General features: G+C 38.7%; 1 protein-coding gene and 1 long non-coding RNA gene across 8 annotated transcripts in view; one reads left to right on the top strand and one right to left on the bottom strand.

Annotated features, from left to right (window-relative positions):
* Positions 1–1,359: 1,359 nt before the first annotated feature.
* On the top strand, positions 1,360–11,447 carry LOC119863368. Of its 2 annotated transcripts, none has more exons than XR_005295587.2 (3): positions 1,360–1,738; positions 3,125–3,254; positions 10,746–11,447. It is a non-coding gene; the product is annotated as an uncharacterized LOC119863368 (long non-coding RNA). The 2 variants fall into 2 exon arrangements; XR_005295586.2 differs by having other exon boundaries at positions 1,367–1,738; positions 3,128–3,254.
* Positions 11,244–26,838, bottom strand: part of DYNC1I2 (dynein cytoplasmic 1 intermediate chain 2) — a 50,611-nt gene continuing 35,016 nt past the window's right edge. For all 6 annotated transcript variants that reach the window (XM_043505281.1, XM_038421718.2, XM_038421720.2 and 3 more), the window contains 11 exons: positions 21,365–21,454; positions 20,950–21,112; positions 20,755–20,854; positions 20,080–20,205; positions 18,977–19,123; positions 18,500–18,613; positions 17,908–18,041; positions 16,774–16,918; positions 15,648–15,788; positions 13,129–13,254; positions 11,244–11,913 (listed from right to left, as the gene is read on the bottom strand). In XM_043505281.1, coding sequence (XP_043361216.1) covers positions 11,800–11,913; positions 13,129–13,254; positions 15,648–15,788; positions 16,774–16,918; positions 17,908–18,041; positions 18,500–18,613; positions 18,977–19,123; positions 20,080–20,205; positions 20,755–20,854; positions 20,950–21,112; positions 21,365–21,454 — 1,400 coding nt within the window. In that variant the 3' untranslated portion in view covers positions 11,244–11,799. The remainder of the gene's footprint in view (positions 11,914–13,128; positions 13,255–15,647; positions 15,789–16,773; positions 16,919–17,907; positions 18,042–18,499; positions 18,614–18,976; positions 19,124–20,079; positions 20,206–20,754; positions 20,855–20,949; positions 21,113–21,364; positions 21,455–26,838) is intronic.

The following is a 26,838-nucleotide window of genomic DNA, read 5'->3' as shown; positions in this document are numbered from 1 at the left end:
TTTCATTTTCTTATATTTGTGTAATATATAAAAATAAACCATCAGCTATTTGGTGTAGTTAGATTTTTAAGGCCAGAAAGGTCCCATTATAGTGTAGCGTGACTTGTTTTAGGGAATAAGTCAAGATATTAGTTAATAAAGGCAACAGCATAAACCTGCAATGCTGATAGAAAGTTACAGCACAGGAACTCAGAGTAGCAGCCGTGTTAGTCTGTATTCACAAAAAGAAAAGGAGTACTTGTGGCACCTTAGAGACTAACAAATTTATTAGAGCATAAGCTTTCGTGAGCTACAGCTCACTTCATCGGATGCATTTGGTGGAACTGTGGGTATGTATGTGGGGAGGAGTGCTTGGAAACTGTAGGAATTACCCAGAAACTCATGGTCATGTTGATTAGTAACATTTTGGTAATTTTGAATTCCAGCATATCATGTTTAATTGTAGTGAGATTGTATTTACCAGTTATAAGTGCATTTTATTATGAGCACTCTGAATAAATTTATCCTGTAAATTTACATATCTGAATAGCAAGTAAAATAAGGCTAGGGTTTAGTTTTAGCATATTCAGATGAAATAATTGCCAGGATATGCACTGCTAGTTTGCCAGCAAGTCCCAAAAGTGTCATATTTGTAATTAAGTAATAAAAGGCCTTGGCCTAACTCATCTTTGATGTAACTTTTGTGTTCAATGGAATCGTCTAAAGATAAATTTGGCTCCCTGTGTAGTCTAGGAAATCTATCACCAGGTGGTTGGATTAGTGAATATTCATAACTCCTGAATTCTGATGTAATCTCTTTTTGTTTAAAAGACACAGTTTTCATTTTATTATGATTGTGCCTTCACTAGCAGTACAAAGTTTGGATTAATGTGCAGTGTGGGGAAATCTGCCAGGGGGTTAACATCTGATCTGTAGCACTGTGTGAATGTGTGCAAACATCTCTGAGTACAGCTTTGCAGACTTACAAAGCTGCTCTGTACTCTGCACAGGAGGTTTCTGTAGCTTTAGAAGAATGACTTCTGCTAGCTGGGGGAGCTGCAAGCCCTCCTGGCTTTGTGGGCTTGAGGTATATACGAATTAATCCACTTGGAAATACTTGCTCAGGGAGGGGCTAAGTTCCTTCTTGGTAGGAGGAAAACAAGGGGGAAAGCTAGTTGTTTTCCAAAATGTCTAAATTCCAGAAAAAATAAAATGAAGGTAACTGGTTGTGTTCCACAGAAGGAGTGCTATACTCTGAGAAGATTTCCAGGTATTTTGAAGAAGAAATTATGTAGAACTTTTGCCTCAAGTTTGCTAAATTAAAATTTGCTAAATTAAAAGCCCTTTTTGACTGGTGGGTAATTTGCTTTTGGAACAATGCAAATGCAAAATTCCAGCCAGACTCTCAGGAAAAAGCAAGAGTCCCTGTTCATAGCTGTAATCTATCACCCTACTTCGTAGGATAACTGGTCTCTGTAAGCAGTGCAGGACCAGTGCCCCTGTATCAGAGCAGGTGGACCCAGTTGAGCCAATTAAAGGAGGCAGGGCTACACCTGGGGCTGTCAGCCTGTCAGAGGAGTAATGATTGGGACAGGCTGTACTTGGCACCACAGGAGAGTGGAGCTAACTCCTGTGGTGGAGCTGCTGTTCCAGAAGAGCAGCTGGAGCTGGCTGAATGAGGACTGGCTGAGCAGGGAGCTGGAAAGCTGCAAGAAGCAGAATTACCAGAGACCTCAGGGAGGAGAGGCTAGGATAAAGGGTGAGCAGAAGGACTATTTTCTGTTTATTGTTTGGACAATAAACCTATTTAAAGGAGACTGGGTCTGACAATGTATGCTTGGTAAACTGGGGAGAAGCCCTGCCATGCCTTGCCTACAGACTGACTAGTGTGGGGACCGCTAAAGTAATGCCTAGCTCACTGGCTTGCTTCCATGTTCTGGGTTTAAGAACTGCAGTAAAATACCACATGACAGGCAAGGTTGCTGCTGAGCTCAATCTAGTTGCCACTTAATCTCAGGCAGCTATTTTGATTGAAATGGGGGACAGTGAAAGGTTTGCAATTCCTTAGGAAACTGTTAAGGAAATGTAATACTGAGAAGAGAGAGCTGTTGATTCCACAAGACAGGCAGTGGCCAGGTTTTTATAAACAGGGTAGAAAATTACCTATCCTACAACTTCAGTTTCAGACACCATAGTTTCTGGGCCACGGTTGTGTTAAATAGCCTCTAGGACTCTATTTTTTTTTTTAAGGCAACTAGAATTGCCTTGACTTTATTCCAGTTAAATATTTTAGTTCACCTTACAACAGGTGAAGGCTAAGGCTTCAGAAAGCAGTTAAGGAAGAAGGAGCCTTTTAAAAAAAAATGAATAGGAATGTCCAGGCTTTATTGTCTCTGCCAAATAAACACTTGCAAATCTCCCTGTGTTTTAGTCGCTGTCCAAGAGATGGTAACTTTTTGTAGCCTTCCCTTGACTTCAACAGGAATTGAGTGCATGTAACCAAGGCTATTATGGGGCACCCAGTTCCCGGTCAGAGAATGTATCTGTTTACGCAGTTTGCCTCGGCATAAGCTTCTTAGGCAGCTCACACTTCTGTATCTTCAAATTTTGTTCTGCTCTGTGAAAAGAATATGCTCCCTTGAGGGGTAGAAAAAAACTGGCATTTAATCTTGGTCACAGCCTGTTGACTGACTTGAGTTCCACAATAGTTATTGGATGGTGAGGCTCCTGGGATGGTAATTACAATATCTAGCATCCTGCAACTGGCATGCTGGTGCCTCCATAACTACTGACATGGGATTGTCTAAAGAAATCCCATCCACCCTATCCTCTTTTCATTCCCTAACTGTTTGGGGGGATGGGGTTGTCAATGCAAATATGGTTTGGGAGGAAAAAGAAAAATGGTTATGAAGTGCTTGAAGCTAGATTCCATTTTCCAATATGTTTCCCTAAATGTTATCTGACCTGTGGATCCAGATCCATGCTGAAGCTGCCAAGACTCATATTCATACCTAGTGCTTGTCAGGAGTCCTCTGGAGCAGAACTAGTTTCTTGTGTTTTTGAAAATTTTAATCTAGAACTAGAAGAAATTGTTTTGGAATGGAGATGGAGGGAAAAATACCTCTAAAATTTATTTAAATTCCAGCAGAAGCTGCAAAGCTGTGCTCCGCTCGCTAAAAATTCCCATGCCTGGAGGGTAGACACCATCACATGACATGCCTGTTATTTATGCAGTCCTTGTGTGTCTCAATTGAACAGAAAGCTACTATCATAAGGTTGGTGAAAATATACCGGGCAAATGTCAAATTGAATAGCATGATTTTGGATTGAAAATAGAGGGGGTACTTTGATAAGGCAAAGCTGATGGAAGCCTGAAGTTATTTCACTTTCAAATCTATTGGGTGAAGATAACCTCCTGAAGACATAATTCCGATTGCAGTAGCCAGTCTCCATATGAGCTTTGCTCATAATAGAATGAGGGTTTTTTTTAATACCAAGAATTTGTAAGAGAACTTCTGTTTATAGCATAGATTAAATAGCAACATAAACCCATTTCTGATTTTGAAATACGTAAAATGGTTCTCCTGGCAAAGAAGTAGGATTGTAGAAGAGATTAAGAACAAATGGCACTAAATAAACTTTGAATGCTCTCTGGTACTAATGCACAGAAGGTGATTTTCACCCATATAGTAGAGCTAGTTAAAGCATTTTCAGCTAAATGTGTTGTGTGTATGTGTGATGTTTTTTGTTTGTTTGCTTTTTTTTTTTTGTCAACACATGAAGCCAAAATGTTTTGCGCTGTGTGGAACAAAAAAGAAAAGTCAAAACTTCACAAGTTGTTGTGAAACAACTGTCATTCTCCAGCCAGCTCCACTGTTTAGCACAGGGCTCTGTAAAAGCTACTATGATGATGACAGCATTCTCCCTATGCGTGCCCATTTTCAGGCACTTGTAACTTGCTGGGGGGCTGGGGGGAGGAAACCCTTGGGGTTATGATGTTTCCCCTTGTTCTCAGCCCAAAGGGTATTTTTTATTTTGTGAAGCACTGGGCAGCTGTTGAGATTTTCAGAGTGAAGGGAGAGAGGGGGAGTATTTGTGCAGGTGGTTAAATCTGATGTTTTTTCCACCTGGGTAGTTCATCTGGATTAATTTTAAAACTTCAGTCTCCCACTGGATTAAGTCATCCCTTTAGACAAGTGCCACTGAAGTGTTTGAAGTGATTTGGATCAGAAATTAAGTGTTTTTAAAAATCATGACATATTTGCAGTCCAGTCCCAGCTCTCCCCACAACCACAGCACAAATGGACTTAATGCAGAGATCTCCCTGTCACCAGAATGCCAGCTGAGAAACTTTGATTGCTGCTGCAGCCCGTGGGCTGCAATAGCCTCTATGATATAGACCCCTCCCGCCCAGTGTGGCAGAATTAGCTAGTGGAGCTGCATAATTGAAGATCCACCTGGCCTCCCTTTAAAACATCCTTTTGATGCTCCCACTAATGTATGGAACAGGTCTGTGGTGGGGGAAGGGAGAGATTCCCATCCTGGGCCATTTGAGCCGGGTCCCCTACATAGTGGGTGGGTGAGCTTTGCTGCTTTTGGAGCACTGCCTATCTGTATGAGCACCTCTGAATTTTCTGCCAAATATTTTGAATGTAGCAGTGCTGCATTCCAGCTCTATGCATGTCTAATGCACACTGAAATAAACAAGTGCTTTTAGTGCTGTGATTACATGTCTCATTACATAGACACAAAGACATGTAATTAGAACATCCAATGCTGCATGGCATTTATTTCCATAAAAAATATAGTGCAGTAAGCTGCAGCTATCCTGTGCATGTACCTGGAGCGCCACCCATCTGAAATGCACAGTCAGACAGACAAACACTTGAGATTTGTGTTCTTTAAACCTACATAAGCTAAGATTGGTTCCTGTGTTGGATTTTTCTATTGTTTTTGTTAAATCCTCAGTCTCAAGTTTGTTTTTGTTTTGAAGTGTTTTTTTTTTTTTTTTTTCTGAAACAAGAAGGTATAAATTATCTTCCCAGGCACCTCGAGGCAGAAGCGATGTCACTGCCTGCCCTGAGTAGCTTTAAATCCTGACCGGTGCTGAGTAGGGACTGGACTGTGGGAGGCTGCCGAGAGGATGTACCGAATCAGTGCATTTTCCAGCCGCCATGGCCCCACACACCCTGCCCAGCCTTGCCCTGCCCATTTGTGGGACTTTGTTGGGCCTCCTATGTATCTGTGTGATTAAAACTGCTCTCTTGCCACTGTAGTAGCCTCTGTGCAGAGAACTTTCCACTGTCAGGGCCCTGCAGCAAGGTCGATGCCAATGCCGCTAGAAGCTAGTGTGCCTCCAGGCCTTAATTTAGCCTACTTTTTCCTAGGGTCTCCAGCACTGGAGAGTTACTAATATTCAGTCTTGTTTGAAGTATTGCCAGATCATTTGTTTGAAATAGGATAAGCTACTCCGGAAAGGCGACTTGCTCTCAAAATGAAAGCCATGCTTTCATCCACCTTAGGACTGAGCACAGATTTCTTGCTTTACTCTCAAACAACCTGGATCCAAGTTTCTTTAGGAAAAGGGCACCCTCTCTGAACATGAGCATTTTTGCTACAAGATGCACTATTAACATTTTTTTCTATTCAGGCTGCTTTGGAAGCTGCCAAGATCAGTGGTTGATCTAACCATATACAGTGTCCCATCCCTTACCATGGCCAGTGTCTGATAGTGCTCATACATCTACTTTAGACATATTAAATTACTGGGAAAAGGTCTTCCTAGCTCCTCTATGTCATACTGGAGTATACGCTGAAGCATAAGAAATTAAAAAGTTGTTGCATGTTAATGTAGTAAGTGTAATTGCACCTGCTAAGTCTTTTGTGTGTACAATGCTTCTAAGCATTTGCTACTAAGATATTGCCTCAATGATACCTTGCAGTAGCGAGTTCCACAGGGTGTATGCTGCCCAGAAAGGTATTTCCTTTTATCAGTTTGATCTTTATTGCCTTCCTGGTCATTTCACCTTTGCACTATGGGAAGTGATAAACTGAACTACATGATTAACTCTTTTATACCATTCAGAATGCTGTATTCCTCTTTCCAGATTATTAAGAAACATTTTGAGATTAAAAGCACTAAGATTAAATAGACCATTCCTATTAATTTTCCCTCTATCTAGACTCCTGCAGAAGGGACTCATTTTTGTGTCCTATTCCGGATGTCTTCTTTTTTTGATAGTTTTTAAGATGATGACCAATCCTGAGCCCCTGAATGCTGCAGTATAGCTTTAAAGAGCTTTTCCAGTTTTCTGCACTGAATTTCAACTGCCATGTTGCCCAATTACAAGAGCTGATGACATTTTTTTGAATGTTTCTATTGGATTGAAAAAGGGGTGATTTCGCATAGCTTGACAGTTGGTCACATTCTGAGTTTTTTGAAATTTTTCAGCAGACATGTTTAATGACGATTATTCCCATTTTTGAATCCGCTCTATCACTTACTCAGTTTCATTAGGTTCCTTTGGGGTTGCTCACACTCCTGTCTAGTTTTCATGCTTCCCAATCCTGAAAGAGTCATGTAGGTGTCATGAGATGGGAAGCAAAATTCTCCTTCAGAGCTAAGGAGCGCTCTGGCCATAGGTCAGGATTTGTCATTGGTGACCACCACCCCTCTCATGGTTACATTTAGTGTGATAACACATTAGCCTTATGCATTTTCCACCATGATTCTGGCAGGGATTCTAGCAGATGCAGTGTCACAGCAGAAAAAAGCATTACTTCATCCTCTTTTTGACTTATGTCTGTGGTGATCCCAGAGATAGATCTTGTAAGTACCCCCTCCACCCCTCCCCACATTAAAGGCAACAACAATTTATTGTAAGGTCCTTCAATCTGCCTCCAGAAGGGAGCATCACTATTTTGGGCTCTTAGGTGAGAAAGGCATTATCCTTCCAGAACTTAGCAGGTTCTCTTCAACAGCAAGAATAATCATGGGACTGAATATAAGGTTGAGTTGCCAAGGTTTCAATCTTGGGCTCAGGTGATTTATCCAAAGAATTTAAAAACAAGCAGATCCTACCTTGCTTACCAATTTATTTAGGTGGGCTGAAATGGAAAAGATTGGAGTTCAGGGCTATCCTTCGGAAAGTACTCGGTTTCACTCAGATAGCTTAGCAAGCCTTAGTAACAGGGCAGCTAAGGCAATTCAAGTAATCGGAGCTGGAAAGGCCTGGTTTGCTTTCCCCCCCTGCCCTCAGTCTCAAATGATTGTGTAGTTTAGAACAATGCTTCTATTCCAAACTCTCTCACACATTGGGATGACAACTACTGTTTAGTATCAGAGGGGCAGCCATGTTAGTCTGTATCCACAAAACAATGAGGAGTCTGGTGGCACCTTAAAGACTAACAGATTTATTTGGGCATAAACTTTCGTGGGTAAAACACCCACTTCTTCAGATGCATGGAGTGCAAATTACAGATGCAGTATATTTATACCTGCAACTGTTTGTTTTTTTTTCACTCCATGCGTCTGAAGAAGTAGGGTTTTTTACCCATGAAAGCTTATGCCCAAATAAATCCGTTAGTCTTTAAGGTGCCACCAGACTCCTTGTTTTTGTAACTACTGTTTTTAGTGCAGTGCTTTCACCAGGCAGAGGACTGTGTATTATGATGGATATCTTATCTACTTTTAACAGTAGGAAGTCCCTCAGTTGCACTATTAACGTGAAGGAGAGCAACAACAGGCATACAGGATGCCAAGTTCACTTAGTGGACACGATTCAATTTTGAACCAAAAACTATCAGTCATTTCAAGTCTAGGGTCAGATGACTTCCGCCCTCCCCCCAGTATGATTCTTTGCACTATCCCAGGGAAAAGCATGATCTAAGCCAGTACAGAAGAATGGCCATACTGGGTCAGATCAATGATCCATTTGGCCAATATCCTGTCTTCTGGGAGTGGTCAATGCCAGAAGCTTCAAAGGGAATGAACAGAACAGGGAAATCATCCATCCTGTTATCCAGTCCTAGCATCTCGCAGTTAGAGGCCTAGGAACACTTAAAAGTATGAGGCAGCATTCCTCATCTGGTCCTGGTAACTTATTACTGTTTAATTTATTGATTTGTTTCAAACCTCCTCTATCTGGGACAGTTCCTCAGATTTGTCACCTAAAAAGAATGGCTCAGGTGTGTGAATCTACCTCACATACTCTGCAGTGAACAACAGTGCAAAGAATTCATTTAGCTTCTGCATTGTGGCCTAATCTTCCTTGAGTGCTTCTTTAGCATGTTGATCATCCAGTGGCTTGTCCCTACCCGTAAGAGCTGGAATGGGGACAGACCACTGCTTCTGGGAGCTGCAGTACATGTGGACAGTGGCAAGCCCCAGATCCCACTCTCTGGCAGTAGCTCGAGGGCCAGATTAAAATGTCTGAAGAGCTGGATGTAACACCTAGGCTGTAGTTTGCTCACCTCTGAGATAGCGAATCCCCATTAATAGATCCTCCCCTGCACTGGTGAGCTTTCCTCCAGCCCTTAGTTTAAAAACTCCTCTACAATTTTTTTAATTTTACAGGTTAGCAATCTGATTCCATTTTTTTTTCAGGTGGAGCCCAACCTTCTGTAAAAGTTCCTCCTTTCCCAAATGGTTCCCCAGTTCCTAATAAACCCAAATCCCTCCAGTTTTATCCATGCAGTGAGACCCTGGAGTTCTGCCTGTCTAACTGGGCCTGCATATGGAACTGGAAGCATTTCAGAGAATGCTACCATGGAGGTCCTAATCTCTTATCTGGCAGCCTGAATTTTGGCCTCCAGGACACTTCTCCTGCCTTTCCGTAGGTCATTGTACCATGTACACCAGCTCCTTCTCACCACTGCATATGAATCTGCCTAGATGTCTCAAGAGATCTGCCACCTTTGCACATGGCAGACAATTCACCATGCAGTTCTCCTGGATATCACAAACCCAGCTATCTATATTTCTAATGATTGAATCCTACATTGCTATTACCTGTCTTTTTCCTAATAACCAGGATTCCCTTCCCTGGAGAGGTATGCTCAGTACGAAAGGATACAACGACTGACATAATCTGGAAGGAGGGTCCTAACTATGGGATCATTTCTCTCCTCTTGAGGAGAATGACAGTCTCAACAGCACCATGACTGTCAGATGTGGAGTAGGATTGTTCTACTATGTCCCAGAAAGTCCCATCTATGCATCTTTCTGTTTCTTAGCTCCTTCAGTTCAGCCACTTTAGTCTGAGAGGGCCATGAGCGCCTGACACGCCACCTGCCTACAAGGCAGTTAATCATACGTGCTGCATTCAGTGCAATAAACTGGTAGCCTACGGGGCTGCTGGACTTCTGCCTGCATTCTTTTTTCTCCTGCAGATATTTTTTTGGGGGTGGATGGGAAAAGGCTACTTTTAGAGAATGGTAGGGAATACCTTCTACACCTACATTTTTGAAATAGCTCTGGACTACTACCTTATTTAGTCAGGAGCAAGTCTCTATTGCTCTTTAAATATTAAGAGCCCTTCCCTTACTTGCATGGTGGATAGGTATGCATTCTCCCTGCATGAGTGAGATTCACCTTGGGCTAGATTATGGTCCTTGGGCTCACAGCACTTAGGTGTTGCTTCTGCTGTGGTTGTAAAAAAGAGGGAAAATAATGGAAATAGGACCTAGGCCTCAGAGTAGAAGATTGAGACTTTTCTTCTGGAAGCACTGACCTAACATTTCGAGAGAGCCCATTTTTGTCACTTGCCAAACAAATGGGCCCAAGTTTGGGGGGAGAGAAGATAAGCTAAGAGTTTCCTTCCCCTCCAAGATGGCTCTGAGGAAGCATTAAGGGAGCACTATTCTAAGCAGATAGTTTTGAGGAGTCCTATGCAGCATCATTCAGCTACACAGAAGCTATCTTGCAAAGTGAAAAACCTGAGAAACCAATGTTCTTAATGGAGGAGTCAGGCACTCTCCTTGATGTTCAATTAGGGCCTTTTCTGTACAGAGAGCACAGAGATAGTTAAGCGGACATAGAATTCATAAATGTTTTTTAAATCACTGTCAGTACTCTCACAGGAGGTATGAAGGAGTGACCTTGGTCTTGATAAGACAAAAGGCTGTATTGGAGCAGACATATTAATCAGAATCTTGGTTCAAGAATGGAGAGGCACTGTCTTCTCTACACAAAAGGCAAAGCATCTTTCTCGCTGCCAAAGCAAGAGAGGGGACAGAGTGGAGTAACTGATAAAAGAAAAATAAATATAAAAGCAGAGGGGTGATACTGCTGCATTGAACTGGCAAATCCTTGAGAGGAGAAGCACCCATGATAATATAGAGAGCCTTTGTAGGCAGTCCTAGTTTGAAAAGTTGGGGTCAAAAGGGTCTCTGAAAGTAAGGTAGCAAAGAAGGTTCTGGCACCCTAATGTTGACCTGGGCTAAGTCCTCCAGGGATTAATTAGAAATACTTATGGTGACATTTGTGGGGAAACAGACTGAGTTAGAGCAAACAAGAGCTTAAGAGATCTTATTCTTGTGATACAAACTAGTTTTGTTTGTTTTTTAAAGGTGGGATGGGGCAGGGGATAGGCTAAGCTAGATACACATCTCTACAAAAGCCCCTTTACTGCCACACATGAACTTGGCATAAATGGAGCATGTTTCTCTTTGCTTTTTCTAGTTGCTTGGCAATTTTATTACCTATAACATGAAGTGAGGTTTTTCTAAGTAATTTCATCTACTCTATTCATTTTTTCATCTTGCAGATGACAATAGGCTTTTCAACATCCTCCAGAAGTCCTCCTGCTCGTCCTGGAAATCTCTAGCCAAAACATTGAATAAGGACTCATTTCTACATTCTTTGCACACATTAAGTTAGTCACACAGAATGTTTTAATACCATATACTTCTACATACGGCTGTGGCAACAAGGACACCAGCACCTAGCTCTTACAGTATGATGGGGATAGCAATCTTCTATGACACAAGTTGATAACCTCTTGGATCTTTGAATTGTCTTAGGGGGAACAGGAAAGAATCTCATCCTGATTTTTTGACTATAAAGAAGTGGTTCCTAATGATTTTGTACATCTGAGCAAAGATGTTACTACTAATGAGAGACTGGGGGGCTGGGCTGGTGCTAAAAGTTTGCGTAACCTTTATTTATAAAGAAATCTCACCTTTTAACAAAGACCTAGTACTAAATATGTATTGTTTTACAAAGTCAGGTTAAGTGTAAATATAGTTTAAATAAAGTTTATTACAGACTAAATATTTTATTCATATACATAAACCTACTACCCTAGCCTTGCTTGCTTATTAAAAAAGATCAAGAAAGAAACAAGATGAAGGTTTATTTTGAACGGATGCATGCACTTCCATGGACAGTTCTAATATCCTAATATTAACAATCCTTCAGAGATTAACTATCTAATGAAAGTTAGCTAGTGTAATACAGGAAGTTTTGATTGAGAAATGGAACTTGTGTTTATCTTTCAGGAATAGTTACATACTGTTTGAAAAATTCAATAGCGTTACAGCTAATATACATCTGGGTTAGTGTTTCAGCAAAACATTTCTTACAAAGTCAGGGCAGCTGTATTAAAAATTAAACAAATTCAAGAATAATGTGCTGGTAATTATGTATAAAATAAGTGACACTGCAAGACTTAATTTTCAGTGACCTTTATACATTTTCAAAATCCACAGTTTATTCCACGTATTTCTCCTCAGGTTACCAGTTAGACTGAAGCATGCTATTACTCTGAAAACGTACGCAAGGCAGACTCAGATCTACTACAACTCCTCATTCTGAAAGATTTAGGCAGGTATGCGGGTTGCAGCTTCCTCCTCTGCATCAGCTCTGTTTGCATTAATTTCTGCTAGTGTTCGACCAAAACGTGTCCATTCATCATTGCGTGGAACAGCAATTTGCTATAGAGAAATATCAATAGGTGTAAATAATATTCTAAGTACACAATGTAATTTAGCTCATTTTACACCTTGTCTAAACACCACATTTATGAATTATGCTAACAGCTTACCTTATTCATTAAAAGTTTTCCAGTAGCCTTACTAGCAAATACAGCTGGTATGCATTGCCCAACAAATGGTGGTAACTATGGCTATAGCTACACTACGCAGTTTTTAGCCACATGACTGTGCTGCTACAGCCGTGCTGCTAAAAAGGCGTACAATGTAGCTGCTGTTTGTCAGCAGGAGAGAGCTCTTCCCCTCCACTCCACCAGCAGCTCTGTCAGCAGAAGAGTCCTGCAGGCAAAGCACTATTCACACCGCGCTTTTTGTCAGTAAAACTTTTGTCGTTCGGGGGTGAGGAGTTTTTTTTTTTTTTTTTTTAACACCCCTAAATGACAAAAGTTTTTCCAACAAAGTGCCAGTGTAGACAAAACCTTAGTAAACTTTAAAAAACTAATAAATTCAGTGCTTGATAAGGATGCTGTCTGACTTTCAGCACTGAAGTCCTGTGTTTAAGCACAGAACAAATATGGCAGTGGTAGTAATAAGCTTGGTCCATGCACTTCAGTCTGGAGAGACCACCTCCACAGGAGAAAAGTAGTTCTTTATCCTTGTCCAACAATCCTTGAAATATATATACACCAATTGTAATTGTTTGAGAGACTGACAGCTGCTCAGTAGGAACTGAAGTGAGGCGACTACTTCTCACTTTACAGATCAAATGGCCATTGGATGGTACATTTTGTTCACAACCAACCTGGCATGCATTCAGAATAGTGATAAAGGAGGTGAAATCTTGTCCACACCAGCTACTAATCTCTTCTACATGCAATTTCTACTGCAGTATAAATTACACAGACTTTGTAAATTGTTAGATCTCTTTATTTCAGCAGCTTAATACTGACCATTTTACTTTTAGTTGCACAATTACAACACGTCAAAGTTTCTTTAAAATGCTAAAATATTGTATGAAGTTGAACTGAGATTGAAACATTTAAAAACTATAATTAATCCTGAAAGCAAGAGGACTAGAACCTTTATCTTGAATTACCATTTATTCCTGGCAAAAATGTTTTGAAGGAAAGTTGAAAGTTAAAAAGTTAGGTGACAGAGTAAATTCAGAAAGAAGCTTTAAATCCATGTAACACAAAGTAGCAAACACAAGTTACCTACCTCTCCCAAGTCATATATAACTATTTGTCCTTCTGAATCACCTACAGCAATCTCTCGCCCAGAATGTGTCCATCTCACACGATTAAGAGCAGGATTACCCTCCACAGTAATGCTTGCAGTTGGCACCTATATCCATTTAGAACACAGTGAAAACTAGCAGCATAAAAATCATACGGAAATGTGTTCTAACCAACTGTTCCCCCTTGAGAAAAAGGAGATGTTAAAAGGTGAAACAAATCTTCAACATTGATCTGACAAGTATTTTCCCCAATGGTCCAATACATTGGGAAAGGAAACTGGGAGAGATGGGAGCTTACAAGTCTTACCCCAGTTACTCTTTCCTACTCCTGTTTCCTCCCAAAAGCTACCTCAGTTCTTAAAATAAATCCTGAGTTTGTAGCATTCATGAGATATACATACACAGAAACGATCATGAGAGCGCCTATTTTAAGCAATCCTCATTTAGAGAGAAAAAAGTTGCTTCATAACATTAATACAAACAGTCCCTAAATCACTAGGAACATCTCTGGTATAAATACAGTATGTGTTACAGGACAAGAGGTATGGATTCGAAGTTTACCAAAAAATCCTAGGACAATTTTCCCCCTCTAATTCTTCTTAAAACTCATAACACAGCAAACAGATATTTGTTTAGTGGCAATCAATTTCATTGCTACTTGGAAGACCTGCATTTAGCAATGACCTCAATAGTCTCTGCTAGTACAGTGAGGATCAGGTGCATTTTGAGGTACAAAGCCCTTTGGTATTAAAGGCTCTATATAAATGTAATATAGGCATGTATACTTGGGCTTTGGGATAGGTACTGACTACAATCCTTTACAGAACCTTACTGTTTGCAAAGCTGTGCTGTAAAAAGAGGAAATAACACTTCCTTAAACAACACAAGAACTAGAGGTCACCAAATGAAATGAATAGGCAGCAGGTTTAAAAACAAACAAAAGGAACAAAAGGTATTCAGGGGATACCATCATAGGGCCTAATCACATCAGCCACACTATCAGAGGCTCGTTCACCTGCGCATCTACCAATGTGATATATGCCATCATGTGCCAGCAATGCCCCTCTGCCATGTACATTGGCCAAACTGGACAGTCTACGTAAAAGAATGAATGGACACAAATCAGACGTCAAGAATTATAACATTCAAAAACCAGTTGGAGAACACTTCAATCTCTCTGGTCACTCGATCACAGACCTAAGAGTGGCTATACTTCAACAAAAAAGCTTCAGAAACAGACTCCAACGAGAGACTGCTGAATTGGAATTAATTTGCAAACTGGATACAATTAACTTAGGCTTGAATAGAGACTGGGAACGGATGAGTCATTACACAAAGTAAAACTATTTCCCCACGGTATTTCTCCCTCCCACCCCACCCCCACTGTTCCTCTGATATTCTTGTTAACTGCTGGAATTAGCCTACCTTGCTTGTCACCATGAAAGGTTTTCCTCCTTTCCCCCCCCCGCTGCTGGTGATGGCTTATCTTAAGTGATCACTCTCCTTACAGTGTGTATGATAAACCCATTGTTTCATGTTCTCTCTCTCTGTGTGTGTGTGTGTGTGTGTGTGTGTGTGTGTGTGTGTGTGTGTGTGTGTGTATAAATCTCTCCTCTGTTTTTTCCACCAAATGCATCCGATGAAGTGAGCTGTAGCTCACGAAAGCTTATGCTCTAATAAATTTGTTAGTCTAAGGTGCCACAAGTACTCCTTTTCTTTTAAACAAAAGGAAGTATTTCTTCACACAACCCACAGTCAGCCTGTGGAACTCCTTGCCAGAGGAGGATAAATCCATCAACGGCTATTAGCCAGGATGGGCAGGGATGGTGTCCCTAGCCTCTGTTTGTCAGAAGCTGGGAATGGGCAACAGGGGATGGATCACTTGATAATTACCTGTTCTGCTCATTCCCTCTGACACACCTGGCATTGACCAATGTCAGAAGACAGGATACTGGGCTAGATGGACCATTGCTCTGACCCAGTATGGCCATTCTTATGTCTGAAAATAAGCGTGTGTCACCCTACCAGGTGATTAATGATTGTGGGGTTTTTTTTCATGCTAGAAAAATTAACAGCTGCATTTGAATGTGAGCCAGTGAATCTACTAGAGCAACTAACAGCATAATAGCGATCTTATGTGACTCACTCATAGTATTAGGGGGGTTAGCCCTTGTATGCTGTAGCCACTAAAAGGTGTCTGGGTCATGTACTTGGGCAAGTCCAAGGAAAAAGCCACACAAGTATAGCATGCTATATAGATGGAAATTCTGTATTGCTTTTATACTGGGAGGACAACATTTTAGTCACCACCATCAGACACTAAAAACGAGGTGATTTGAATTATTCCCCTCTAATCACACATCTACTGCGTAATGCCACTGCAGCAGCAGAAATACATAGTGCAACCATGATGAAGCATTTCTGGCCATACACATTACTGAAGAAGCCTAAGATTTTTAGTTCTTGTCAGATTTGAAGTAGGTAAGTTATTGTGCCTCACCTCAGTATCATTGTTGAGATTCCACAGATCAAGCCTACCCATTCCATCCACACAAGCAAACAGGGCAGGGTGAGTGGGAGACCACATCACATCATAAACATAGTCTGCGTTGTCTTCAAATGAGTAGAGAGGCTTATTATTCTGAAACAAAGCACCATATAGTACTTTACACCACATAATCTTTACATTTGGGATTCTGAAAGCGAAGTCTTTTTGCAATGAAGGTGAAAGACTGAGTTTTTGTACAGTTCATATTGCAGCAATTCTAAAATAAAGTAACTATCTGTGCTTAAAGAATGTCTTAAACTGTCTCTTACATAGAAAGAGGCCAAAAAATAACCACAGGATGGGGGAAAAAAACCCAACCCCCCCGTTAGGATGAATTATATAGCATGTTTACTGCCTGCTATTACAACGTAGCTTCAATAGGAGGGTGGTATAACAACCTAAATATGAGTGAATTCTGGTAAAGTCTCCTGAGCTGACCTGATGGCCTAGGGGTAGGGTTGTGCACTGTTATGGGGGAGACCCTAGTTTGACTTTGACCCTAGTCCAGCTTCATGCTCCCTGGGACAACAATGTTGCAGAGGCAGCTTGCTAAGCAAGCAATGGAAAGGACATGAGTATCATGGCTCGAATGCAACTCTGTTCAGGCTCGTTAGAAACAGCGATGATGGCAATGCATTGTGTGCTGCAGTGAGGACTATGGAGATGCAAGGACCTGAAATGGACATCTAAATTACCATAATTATAATATACTTAATATAATACATAATATACCTGAATTACAACATAAAACTTATTTGAATCATTACATTGGTCCTCCCAACCCAGTTACAAAAGTTGAAAGGATGAGCTAAATGGACCAGAAATAGACAAACAGCCAGATTTACATATAAAAGTTACATTTAGGTGATAATGAGTTACAGTAATCTTGGTGATGCTACTTGCAGGTTATTAAAAGAGAACTAAGCTACATAAATTAACTCATCTGATGTTACCATTCACCCAGTCGACTTAACAAGCTTCCCTAAACCCTTTGACAACACTTTGGTTAACTAAAGCTTTCATTATAGCACCACCTTGTGTCAAAGTCTAAACTGTTAGATGCCTCTGTTTTAGATACCTTAGTTGTCCAAAGCTTTACTGTCCAGTCAAATGATGAGGTGACAAAAAGATGAGAGAAGTCTACAGGTCCAACTGCTGCATGGCAATGGATACCTGTGATTGGTCCTTGGTGTCCTTCAAACATCTCACTGATTCCTGCTTTGCTGTTTTAAAATACATTATGTAGGTTAATTTCCTTTGAAACTATATTTCACACAGAGGCAACAAGGAATACATGTTTTAAATAAACTGGGAGTGGATTTCAATAGATTTGGCCTGCAGAGGGGAAGTGAAATGTAGGCTTGAATATGATCCTGTGTATTAGCCTCTCTTTTCCAAAGCCCTATTCTGTTATATTTAAGTGTAGACATAATACTATAGAAAACAGTAATATTGGGCAAGGCTATCCCATCCAGATTTGACTAGGTACCTCTTCAAGCAATAACTAAATATTTGGATCAGATAACAAAATTCAGTCCTCAAATATGGATACGAAATTCCTTAAATTGCCTTAAACAGGAGTTGCACATAAGTAGCTGGGGCAGACTTTAGTCCCAGTGACAATACATCCCCAATAATCTCATATCAGAACTGATAAAGTGGAGAGAAGGGAAAAACGACGTTACAAAAAAGAGGCAATTTTGGCAGTTTTAAACCAAAGAGCTGTGCTGTGAGAGTGATGTGTATCTGAGATGAAAACTGGACACTCAATTTTATTAAAGAAAGCAATTGATAAGATACAGCCAGACAATTTCAAAGCAGATTGAACAGCAGGAGAAATGCTAGCCAATTTAAGATGTGTGCGTGATTTTACTGTACAATTATCTGTGGAACTGATACAAAGTTTGGGATGTTCTACTACAATTCAAATGAATAGAACTGAAGTCTACTAGTTCATCTTCCTTTTCGTAATTAAAAGTATTCCTAGCCAAGGTAAAGATCCAACAGTAGCAATGGTGGATCCTTTTCTTGAACTTTAAAAGTCTGATTTAATGTTTCATATATTTAAAAAGATATTACCTTTTTATATAAACACGAAGCTCTGCTATGAATGTTAATTAAGCTTGCTCAACAAAATCTTTCGATATTAAGGAGAAAATCCTGATAAGCTTTACTATTTAAAACAAAAAAAATAATTTGAGTGTCTATTCACCTGCCATGGCGGCATGCTGTGTACACGGAGCCTTCCTCACTTCCAACAACAAAGTTGTTGACGTCTCCAACAGGAAAGGACATGCACGTGACAGCTACAGCCTTGGATTGCTTATGAATCAACTCCATACTATCCTGTAAAAAAAAGTAGCAGGAACTTATTTTTCAAACTTGCCATCTTAACTTTTACCAGAAATCATGTAGATTTCCTAGTACTAGTTAGTCCACAAGCCATTCTTATTCCAGCCCTTTTCTACATTTGGAAATCTCTCTCTTATTCATGAATCCAAACTTTAGCATCAGTACTGAAGAATCCAAATATTAGTATGACACTTAATGTACTACAGTAAAAATGGAATTTATCTTACAGAATTAGAATACAACTACTCAAGCAGGGAATGTCTGCATATTGTCAAAATGCAGAACACTACTTTACAAAGTCTTATGAAATAGGTAAAGCAAACAGGTGAAATTAATATTAGAATTCTAAGTATTTAGTAAGGTACAAACTACCTGAGCTAAAAAAGAGGTAAGTGGTAAATAATAGTCTTATCTATAGCTCTCTATTACATACTTTCTCAAGTTTACTCTACCTGTGGTTGGGAAAGCATGTCCAGACTCCATGAGCATATCTTTCCATCAGTTGAGATGCTAATCAAATTATGAGCATTTTGGGTCCCAACCACATTTACACAGTATACAGGGTGCTGAAGAGAGATTACAAAATCCTTTTCAGAAACAGTTTCCATAATAACAAATTTAATAACACTCACTTAACACAAGTGTGAAATACAAATTTTAATATTTTATACAACAGTTTAAGTTGACTAACAATACTATTTGAAAGATATGAAAACTTATTTAGCCTTTCAGCATGTAAGTAACGCATGGTGTTGAGATAGGCTCCTATAAAACTGACAGCTGCATGACAAAGACAATTCTTCAGTGCTACTATTGTTAAACCCAGACATAAGTATTAAAACATCATCGCTGTTCATCCAGGGGAAACCCTCTCCCACCCCAAGGGGTTAATGACTCAAATAGCGAGTAGTTCTCATTTCACCCCCTACCGTGTGAGCAGCAGCTGAAAGTGGAGTTCTCTGCACTGGGGTTCTTTTATTGCTGCGATTATCCCATAGCACAATTTGGCCTGAATATGTGCCACCAACCACCAGATTTGGATGAAATTTTGCAAATGTAGCCGACATCACTGCTGACTGCAAAGGACACACACACACACACAAAAGGAAAAATTTTGTTTTAAGACTAAAATCCAGAATTTAAGGATAGAAAATCTGACCAATTACAGGTAGTGAGCTGTTTCTCAATTACATTTGATATTGCTTTTCTTATCTTCTGCTCCTTTGTCCAAACACACAAAGGTTCACAAGTACATGAGTTGAATGGTTATTTAAAAACCTTGACATTCTTCTGGTCTCAACTTTTACTAAATACAAATAAAAATCCAACTCTCCCCATATGCATACTACTAGGAAAGATACAAATCAAATGTAACAGAAATAGAATCCAGTAATAAGACACATTCTCTGGTCATTTTTTAAGGAGAGCAGAAAACTGTTTTGTCACTATAGTATGAAATCATAATATAAATTACCTTTGCAATCTATGCCTTGACAGTAATCTGACAGCATCAGATTACAAACTAGTTTTAATTCAACTAAGTGATTTTTCAGAATTATGACATTTTGAAAATAAATGGTTATTGCAGGTTTGGTCAAACAGAAAAGGTTTGCACATTTTAAAACCTGCATCTGTTTTCTACTTGAAGCATGTGTTTTTACTTATCTATTTTTTTCCAATTCCTCAGGCTATGTACACTTTATTCAGTGGGCTAAGGTCTAGTTGTACATTCTGCATCATAGTTCCTGAAAAGTCCCTTGAACTGAAGGCATAAATGTAAGTTTTTCTTTTAATAAATGAGATTAAGAAACAGATTTTTAGACGTACAAAATTTGACATTCAGAATGTTTAAATGGAGGAATCTTTTCAAACTGATGAAGTCTTCAGACATCAACATCTGTTTGCAAATACATGTGGTTAAAGTACATGCCAACTCAATGAAATCATCATGTTGACAAGTATAAATAAGGCACTTGTCCAAATTAATCAACATAAAATCTTGAGCCTGGTGAGACAGGAACTCACATCATACCTGGCAGTGAAAGACGTACTCCGGGGTAGTTTTCTTGTACTTCATATTCCACACAAGAGCCACACCATCAGGCTCATGAGGGGCATCTTCATTGTTGTTGTAAGAGGCTACAAGCAATTCTGGATACTAGTTATAGAGAAATTAATGGAAAAAATGTTCAAAACAAACAAACTGTCTTATGGTCCAGTCAGTCCTAGAATCTTGATTTATACTGGCAAAACTAAGTTTAACCCATGGATAAGTCAGCCCCATAAAAAGAAAATATTAGATTAGCTAATTACCATAGTAAATATAATTACAAGGGTTTATTCAAAAATAGTGTTAAAATACAAGATAATATTGTGTTCAGTACTTTTGTATTGTAAATTGTATCCATTTAAAAAAAAAATTAGGCGAGGCTAGTTTCTTGGAGCTAATACTATATCTTTATGCCTTGTATGCATTTTCTGTTCTATTTATAGACTGCATTTAGAAGAACATTGAGTTAACTTCTGTTACCTCTTTCAAAATATATAAACACAATCACATCCAATTACAGTATGTAAACAGCAGAATGTGTCAGAGCTATTCTAACAACTATATGTAAACCACTGCATGTATGGTTCAAATAAAAGTTGAACGCACAAAACTTAAGGTATCTGCAAAGGTGAGTCAAAGTAAATATTTTTTTTTTACCTGAGATGACCAGTCCAAACAACTAACAACACGATGCTTTGACCAGCGTTCATCAAAAAACTGTCTGTTAAAGGACAGTTTAGCGCCTGCTTGAATCTCTCTGTAAAGACAGACAAATGGAGGGTACTAATCAAGATCACGTTTTCAGTTACAAATATAGTAAACACAGTAAAGCACTCAATACTCCCACATTACCCTTCTTTGTCTTCCAGATCTCTTCCACTGTAGTCAAAGAAAATGTTAATCTGCTCAGAAAGAGCTCTTTCTACGATCCTTGTAGAATGGTCAAAGAAACTTAAAAACTCTTCAGAGTGTAAAATTTGCTGTTTTTCCTCTTCTGTAAGCTCATGAGGGACAGCTGGGGGGAGGGAAAAAAAGGTTGGATTTTCCTAAAGTTCATTCTTATCTGTTAAAAGATTTATTAAAACACATTTTCATATCCATATATTTTAATAATTTTTACATAGGATTTTAAGTTATTCATATTTTTGTTTACAGAAAGGTGCTAAAAAGTCAAATGTCAGTTTGATTAAAAAAAACTATTACATTAAAATTCCTAAACATCCTTTTATTTGCAATGCCTAATACTGCATCCTAAAGCGAGTTGTACCTTCCTCCTCTTCATCATTTTTCAATGTTTTTTCTTCTTCGGGTTCAGTTGATGGCTTTGGTACCACTACATCATCTTCATCTTCATCATCTGAAAAGAAATGATATAGCAAAATAGTTAATAACTGTCCTAGAGAAGCACAGTAAAGTTCCATCCAGTTTCAAACAATACAAAAGTAAATACATTCGTGCATATAGAATAGTTTTACATAAATTGATTCAGTTCCTAAAACATAATTCTTAAAAAGGATAATGTTTGGTTAAAGTGAAGGAATATTAATCAGAACATTATCTACACCACTATTTAGTATACAACAGTCATACAAATTGCATAGCTGTGTAAACTGAAACAGAATACATAAGCAATTGTAGAGAATTCACAGTGGAAATCTCTAAATTTACAAGCATTTATCATTCCAGACAGAATGTTAAAGTACCACAATTTTATGTAACATGCTGACACATTAATGCTGCAGAATAAAGAAAATCAAATGTCTAAAATAGCCTACAGAGCTGCTGCTTACTTGTGATCTGAAACCATCAGTGTCTAATGGGTCTTCATATGGCATAAAGATGACTTACATTAGCTTTCAGGTTGCTATTCTGAGAGGCAAATTTTGCTAAAGATAATAGCTGAGAGATTACATTTTCTTTTCTGTCATTCTAAATGCAAGTCTCATTATCTGTATCATGTTTGGCAATGAGAATTTTAAAGCAAAATTGTTTTCCCTAATTGCAATGAATAACGTAAAATGTTAATGTTCCGGAATACTGACAAGGTTTACAGCACTTTTTACATTACTACATTTTATCCTTTGAATACTGTAAACCAGAAAATAACTTTAAAATTACTTAGTGTTGTGGAATATGCATTTCCTGTCTTTTCTTCCTCTCCTTTCTAAGTTAAGTTTTTGAAAAGACTATTTTTATTGGTTAAACAGCTATGTCATCTGTCTATAAGGGAATGGCAGCAGGAGGCTACAGCATGCTTCATCACAAGTAACGAGACAGTATTCAACAGGGACTCTGCTTGCTTGTCACAGACGTTTCTCTCTCCCATGTTTAAAGTTCTCTAACAAAAAACACACACGAGCACACACACAAAAGAGTGGTCAAGGGATGGGAACCAGCTGCCAAGCCATGCTCCCAGCAGCCAGGCCAGCTGACTAGATAGCAACAACCAGATGGTACTGCTGGGATTGTGTGTCTCTGCTATGAGGTGGCAATGGGATGGCACAACATTTTTCTGCCTCACTGCTTCCAATCATGTCTTTCCCCAATGGCAAGCCTGTGCAATTACCAGCACTCCAGGAGGTCCACAGACAAGCCTTTACCCTCTAAACAAAATACATCTTGTAGGCCATACCAGCTGCCAAACCACACACATAGTGATAGGTTTAGAGAGGTCTGAATATCCTTCTAACTCCATAGTACAGGCAATAAAATATAACTTTACCTGCAGGAAAGAAAGCTTTAAATGACACTGTATAATGCTCACAATAATACAAACTCTAACTTAATCAAAATGATAATGACGTATGCCAATCGTACATTACTTGAAATTGAGCGATTTTTACGTTCTGACAAGTTTACAGAACTAGGATAAATGGCATGAATGATTTCAATATATGCTCATACTTTTGAACCAAATGGTGAAGGTTAAAATCTTTCCTTTCAAGGGCCTCAATCAGCCACAAAGGAAAACAGTAATCACTGTCTTTTCAGCCAGCCCAACCGCATTTGTCAGCCCTTTCTCTGTCAATGCAGCCAGAGCAATCAACCTGCCAAACATTCAGAATGGAAAAACAATCTGAAAATACAGGGTATAATGCACCTGCCAGTGAAAATGGCCATTTCAAGAAAAGCTAGTGATCTCAGTGACCCTGCTGAGGAGGCGGTGGTGCAAAGGGGAAAGAACGCGTAAAAGAATTCTTAGTGATCTCCACTCTCTTGCACATTGACACTTCCTTACAAAGCATGCCAATTACAGCTTTTGTGCTACTTAAAAAAAAAAGCTTTTTTGCGCAAAATAATCACATGGAGAAACACTATTCCTTTTTAGATGGATTCGTATGTACAACTGACTATTAATCTGAAAACTGTATAACTTGTAGCACTTCTAAACTGTACTGTTCAAAGCAAACTGAAATTCTAATGTCCAGTCACTGTGGGTGTGAATATTGATAAATTTGTATTTAATAGATGTGACTGAGAATAGCATATTGCAAGACAATTGATGTACAATGAAAATTATGTAAAAATATTTGTTTCCCCAAGCAATCTTGCTGCAGTTAACAAAATGCCCTATATTTAGAGACCTGGATTCTGGTCACTCTGGACAGCTTCTCTAGCTTTAAATGTAATGAATTAGAAAATGCATCCCAACTTTGCTGCATCACACTGATTTTAAGTACCATTTTCAATGACAGGAGTCAAATTCCTAACAAATGCAGATGGTCAGCTGTTTAGTGCTAAGTGACCTCATAATCTACATATTTTACAGAAAAGATCTTGTAGCAGACTGTTCCTCCCTTTTAATGTTTCAACATAGATAGTGTATATTATAGAGATCCAGATTCCTTCATATTACTCTCTGTATATATGTTGTCATCTTATGAGTTATTGCTGCAGCTGAGTCCTAAACATAGTAGAGCAGCAATTATTCCAATACTTTTTAAGGTATCAGGTCTTTTGATGACTCAGTCCTATTTTTAGGTTTACATATGTACAAACATCTCCCTGTCTCATCAGACTTGTAGCCTTAATTCTATTGTGGTTACTTTACATTACGCAACACTATTATATATATATAAAAAATGGATTAGTAAAGTATCTTGAATTAAAACATAAAAGCTTAGAAAATTAAAATGTTGTATATCAAGTTGTTAACAAAAGAATGGTCCCTACCAAGAGAAACTTACAATCTAAAGACACAACCAGAATCCACTGGAGAACAGGAAGGATCAGAGTTAAGTTTTTAAAATGTCCTTTCCTCTCCTCTCTTCTCCCCTCCAACCCTTTTCCCCCCCAATCACCACCACTTACTTTATCAATAATGGTCCAAGTGTTAAGTGTTTGCAGGGGTTGTGATACAATATGATGAATAGCAACACACACTAAAAAGTATTAAAAGTTCTAATGTTGAAAAATAATTTACCGTTTCTAATGTATTAAGTGTTCATTTAAAATCTAAATGCATCATACCAACCCAAAAATCTATGATCTTAGCCTGAACTTTTGTGGAGAGGACCTTCTTTACTTCAGCCTCCCCTCTGTTTATTACTAACAACTTTATCTGCTGGGTGTTTATACCACTTAAGTTAGCAATACAGCTGATACAATTTCTAGTTTTTTTAAAAAATGCTAACCTTTTTCCCCCCCAAAAAAAGATGAAGATAAAGCAGTTAAAACTTTAAAAACTGCACAGGAGCATGAAGACTGGAAATGGGACTGTATGTCACATCAATTTATTGATGAATATTCATTACAATATTCTAAGTGGTTATCTTCATGTTTTTTCCTGACAGGGGATCTAAGGTTATAAACTAAGTAGTAAAAAGTGCATAAAAGTAGCAGTTACTTTTAAAGTGACAAATCTCTTATTGATGAATGCTAAAATCAAATTTAATGAACCACTGAATTTTTACTTTGAGTTAACATCAAAATTGTGACGTATTTTGGTGAGATGGAAAGAAAAGCAGTGCTGTAAATTAGTCTGCACCTAGCAGTAACACTATAGAGTGAAGTTCCAGTTGTCTGAGTAATCTGTTGCTGAGTAGGTTAATCAAAGTTAAATCATCTGTGAAATGGGTGGCATTTGTTAAGATGAAGTTGTCTTCCTATTAAGTTTTCCATCTGTATTTCACTGTATATTTATAGCATGTACTGGGAACTAAAGGCATATATAAAACTAAACTATTTCTTAAAGAGTACTATTGGAATATATAAATACTATGTGTGGTGTTGTTTGTATTGCTGTAGCACCCAGAGGCCTTACATGCGGATGTTAAATATAGTTAAAACCTGAGTTAAAATAATCAGTCTTAACCAAATAATATTTTCATCATACAGGTTTTATCCATTTTTTAACTAATAATTAAGCAGTTATAAGTTACCAATAACAAATTAAATACTCAGTGTGGAGCTAATACAGCAATATTCTCTTTAGTTAAATAATTACATACGATTTGCACAAATGCACTTTACTGTACAGAGACTGCAAATACATTAATTTTATAATCTACAAGAGTAAGGAATACAATAATTGTAAATTAAGAGGTTCCCAGTTATTAAGTATATTACATGTCAAAAATGTCCCATCTATGCAATAAATTATTGAAATAAGCAAAGTCCATCTGGTTCCGAGGAAATACTAATACATTACTAAATAGTGTCCCAAACAGAAACTGAGTACAATTCTTTGCTAATTTTCACATTTATACAGATCTTCTGTTGATTTTCATGTTTATAATACTTACCTGTTCACATATGCCTTTCTCTCTTTGTGTCTTTCTCCCCAGACTCCTGTATATTATACTTATTAGTGCAATATTCTATTCTACTGCTTATGAGCAATTCACTCATAGGAAGTCACTCTGAATTCCCCAACAACAAACATGAACTGCAAAACTTTCAGGGAGCGTGACAGCCTGGACACTTCCCCTATTTACTTTCTAAATGTAGGGTGAGTTTTTACTTCAACATCAAACTTGTGATGTATTTTGGAGAGATGGAATGAAAGGCAGTGCTGTAAGTTAGCCTATACCTAGAAATAAATACTAGAATGTGAAGTTCCAGTTGTCTGAGTAATCTGAAAGGAAGATGTTATGAGATGGTTAGAGAGAAAAACTGTCACCTGACTTCTTACTAGACATCCTACGTTCAACCCTCTGCTGCATTGGAGTACCGCTGGCACGAACAACTAAGGGGAAGCCAACAAGGCGCTTTGTCATCTTTCCGTCACCCCAATTCATGGGCCTGTCCAGAGGCTGAACTGGCACAACAACTAAGTCCAGCCTGAAGACTGGACTAACTTTCTCTGGCTACCACTAATAACCCCTGCATTGGTTAAGGTCACCTGAGCACACTGTGCTCCAGATATATGCCCTCTGATGGGAGCGAGGAAAGCCAGAATTGGCTGGCTACGTCAACTCTAGGTTAGCCAAGGATTCCCTCACAGCAGGGGAATCCTCAGCTGCTCCTTTCAGCTTTACAGTCACTTAGTATTGCTTTGGTACAGCACAGTATCGTAGAACCTCAGAGTTACAAACACCTTGGGAATGGAGGTTGTTCGTAACTCTGAACAAAATATTATGGTTGTTATCTCAAAAGTTTACAACTGAACACTGACTTAATATGGCTTTGAAACTTTACTATGCAGAAGAAAAATGCTACCTTTAACTATCTAAATTTAAATGAAACGAGCACTGAAACAGTTTCCTAAGCTTGTCAAATCTTTTTCTTTTTAACTTTCCC

Source organism: Dermochelys coriacea, chromosome 11, assembly GCF_009764565.3.
Source record: "Dermochelys coriacea isolate rDerCor1 chromosome 11, rDerCor1.pri.v4, whole genome shotgun sequence".
NCBI classification, from domain to species: Eukaryota; Metazoa; Chordata; order Testudines; family Dermochelyidae; genus Dermochelys; species Dermochelys coriacea.
Note: the sequence above shows the minus strand (reverse complement) of the source record. Positions and strands in the feature narration are given on the sequence as shown.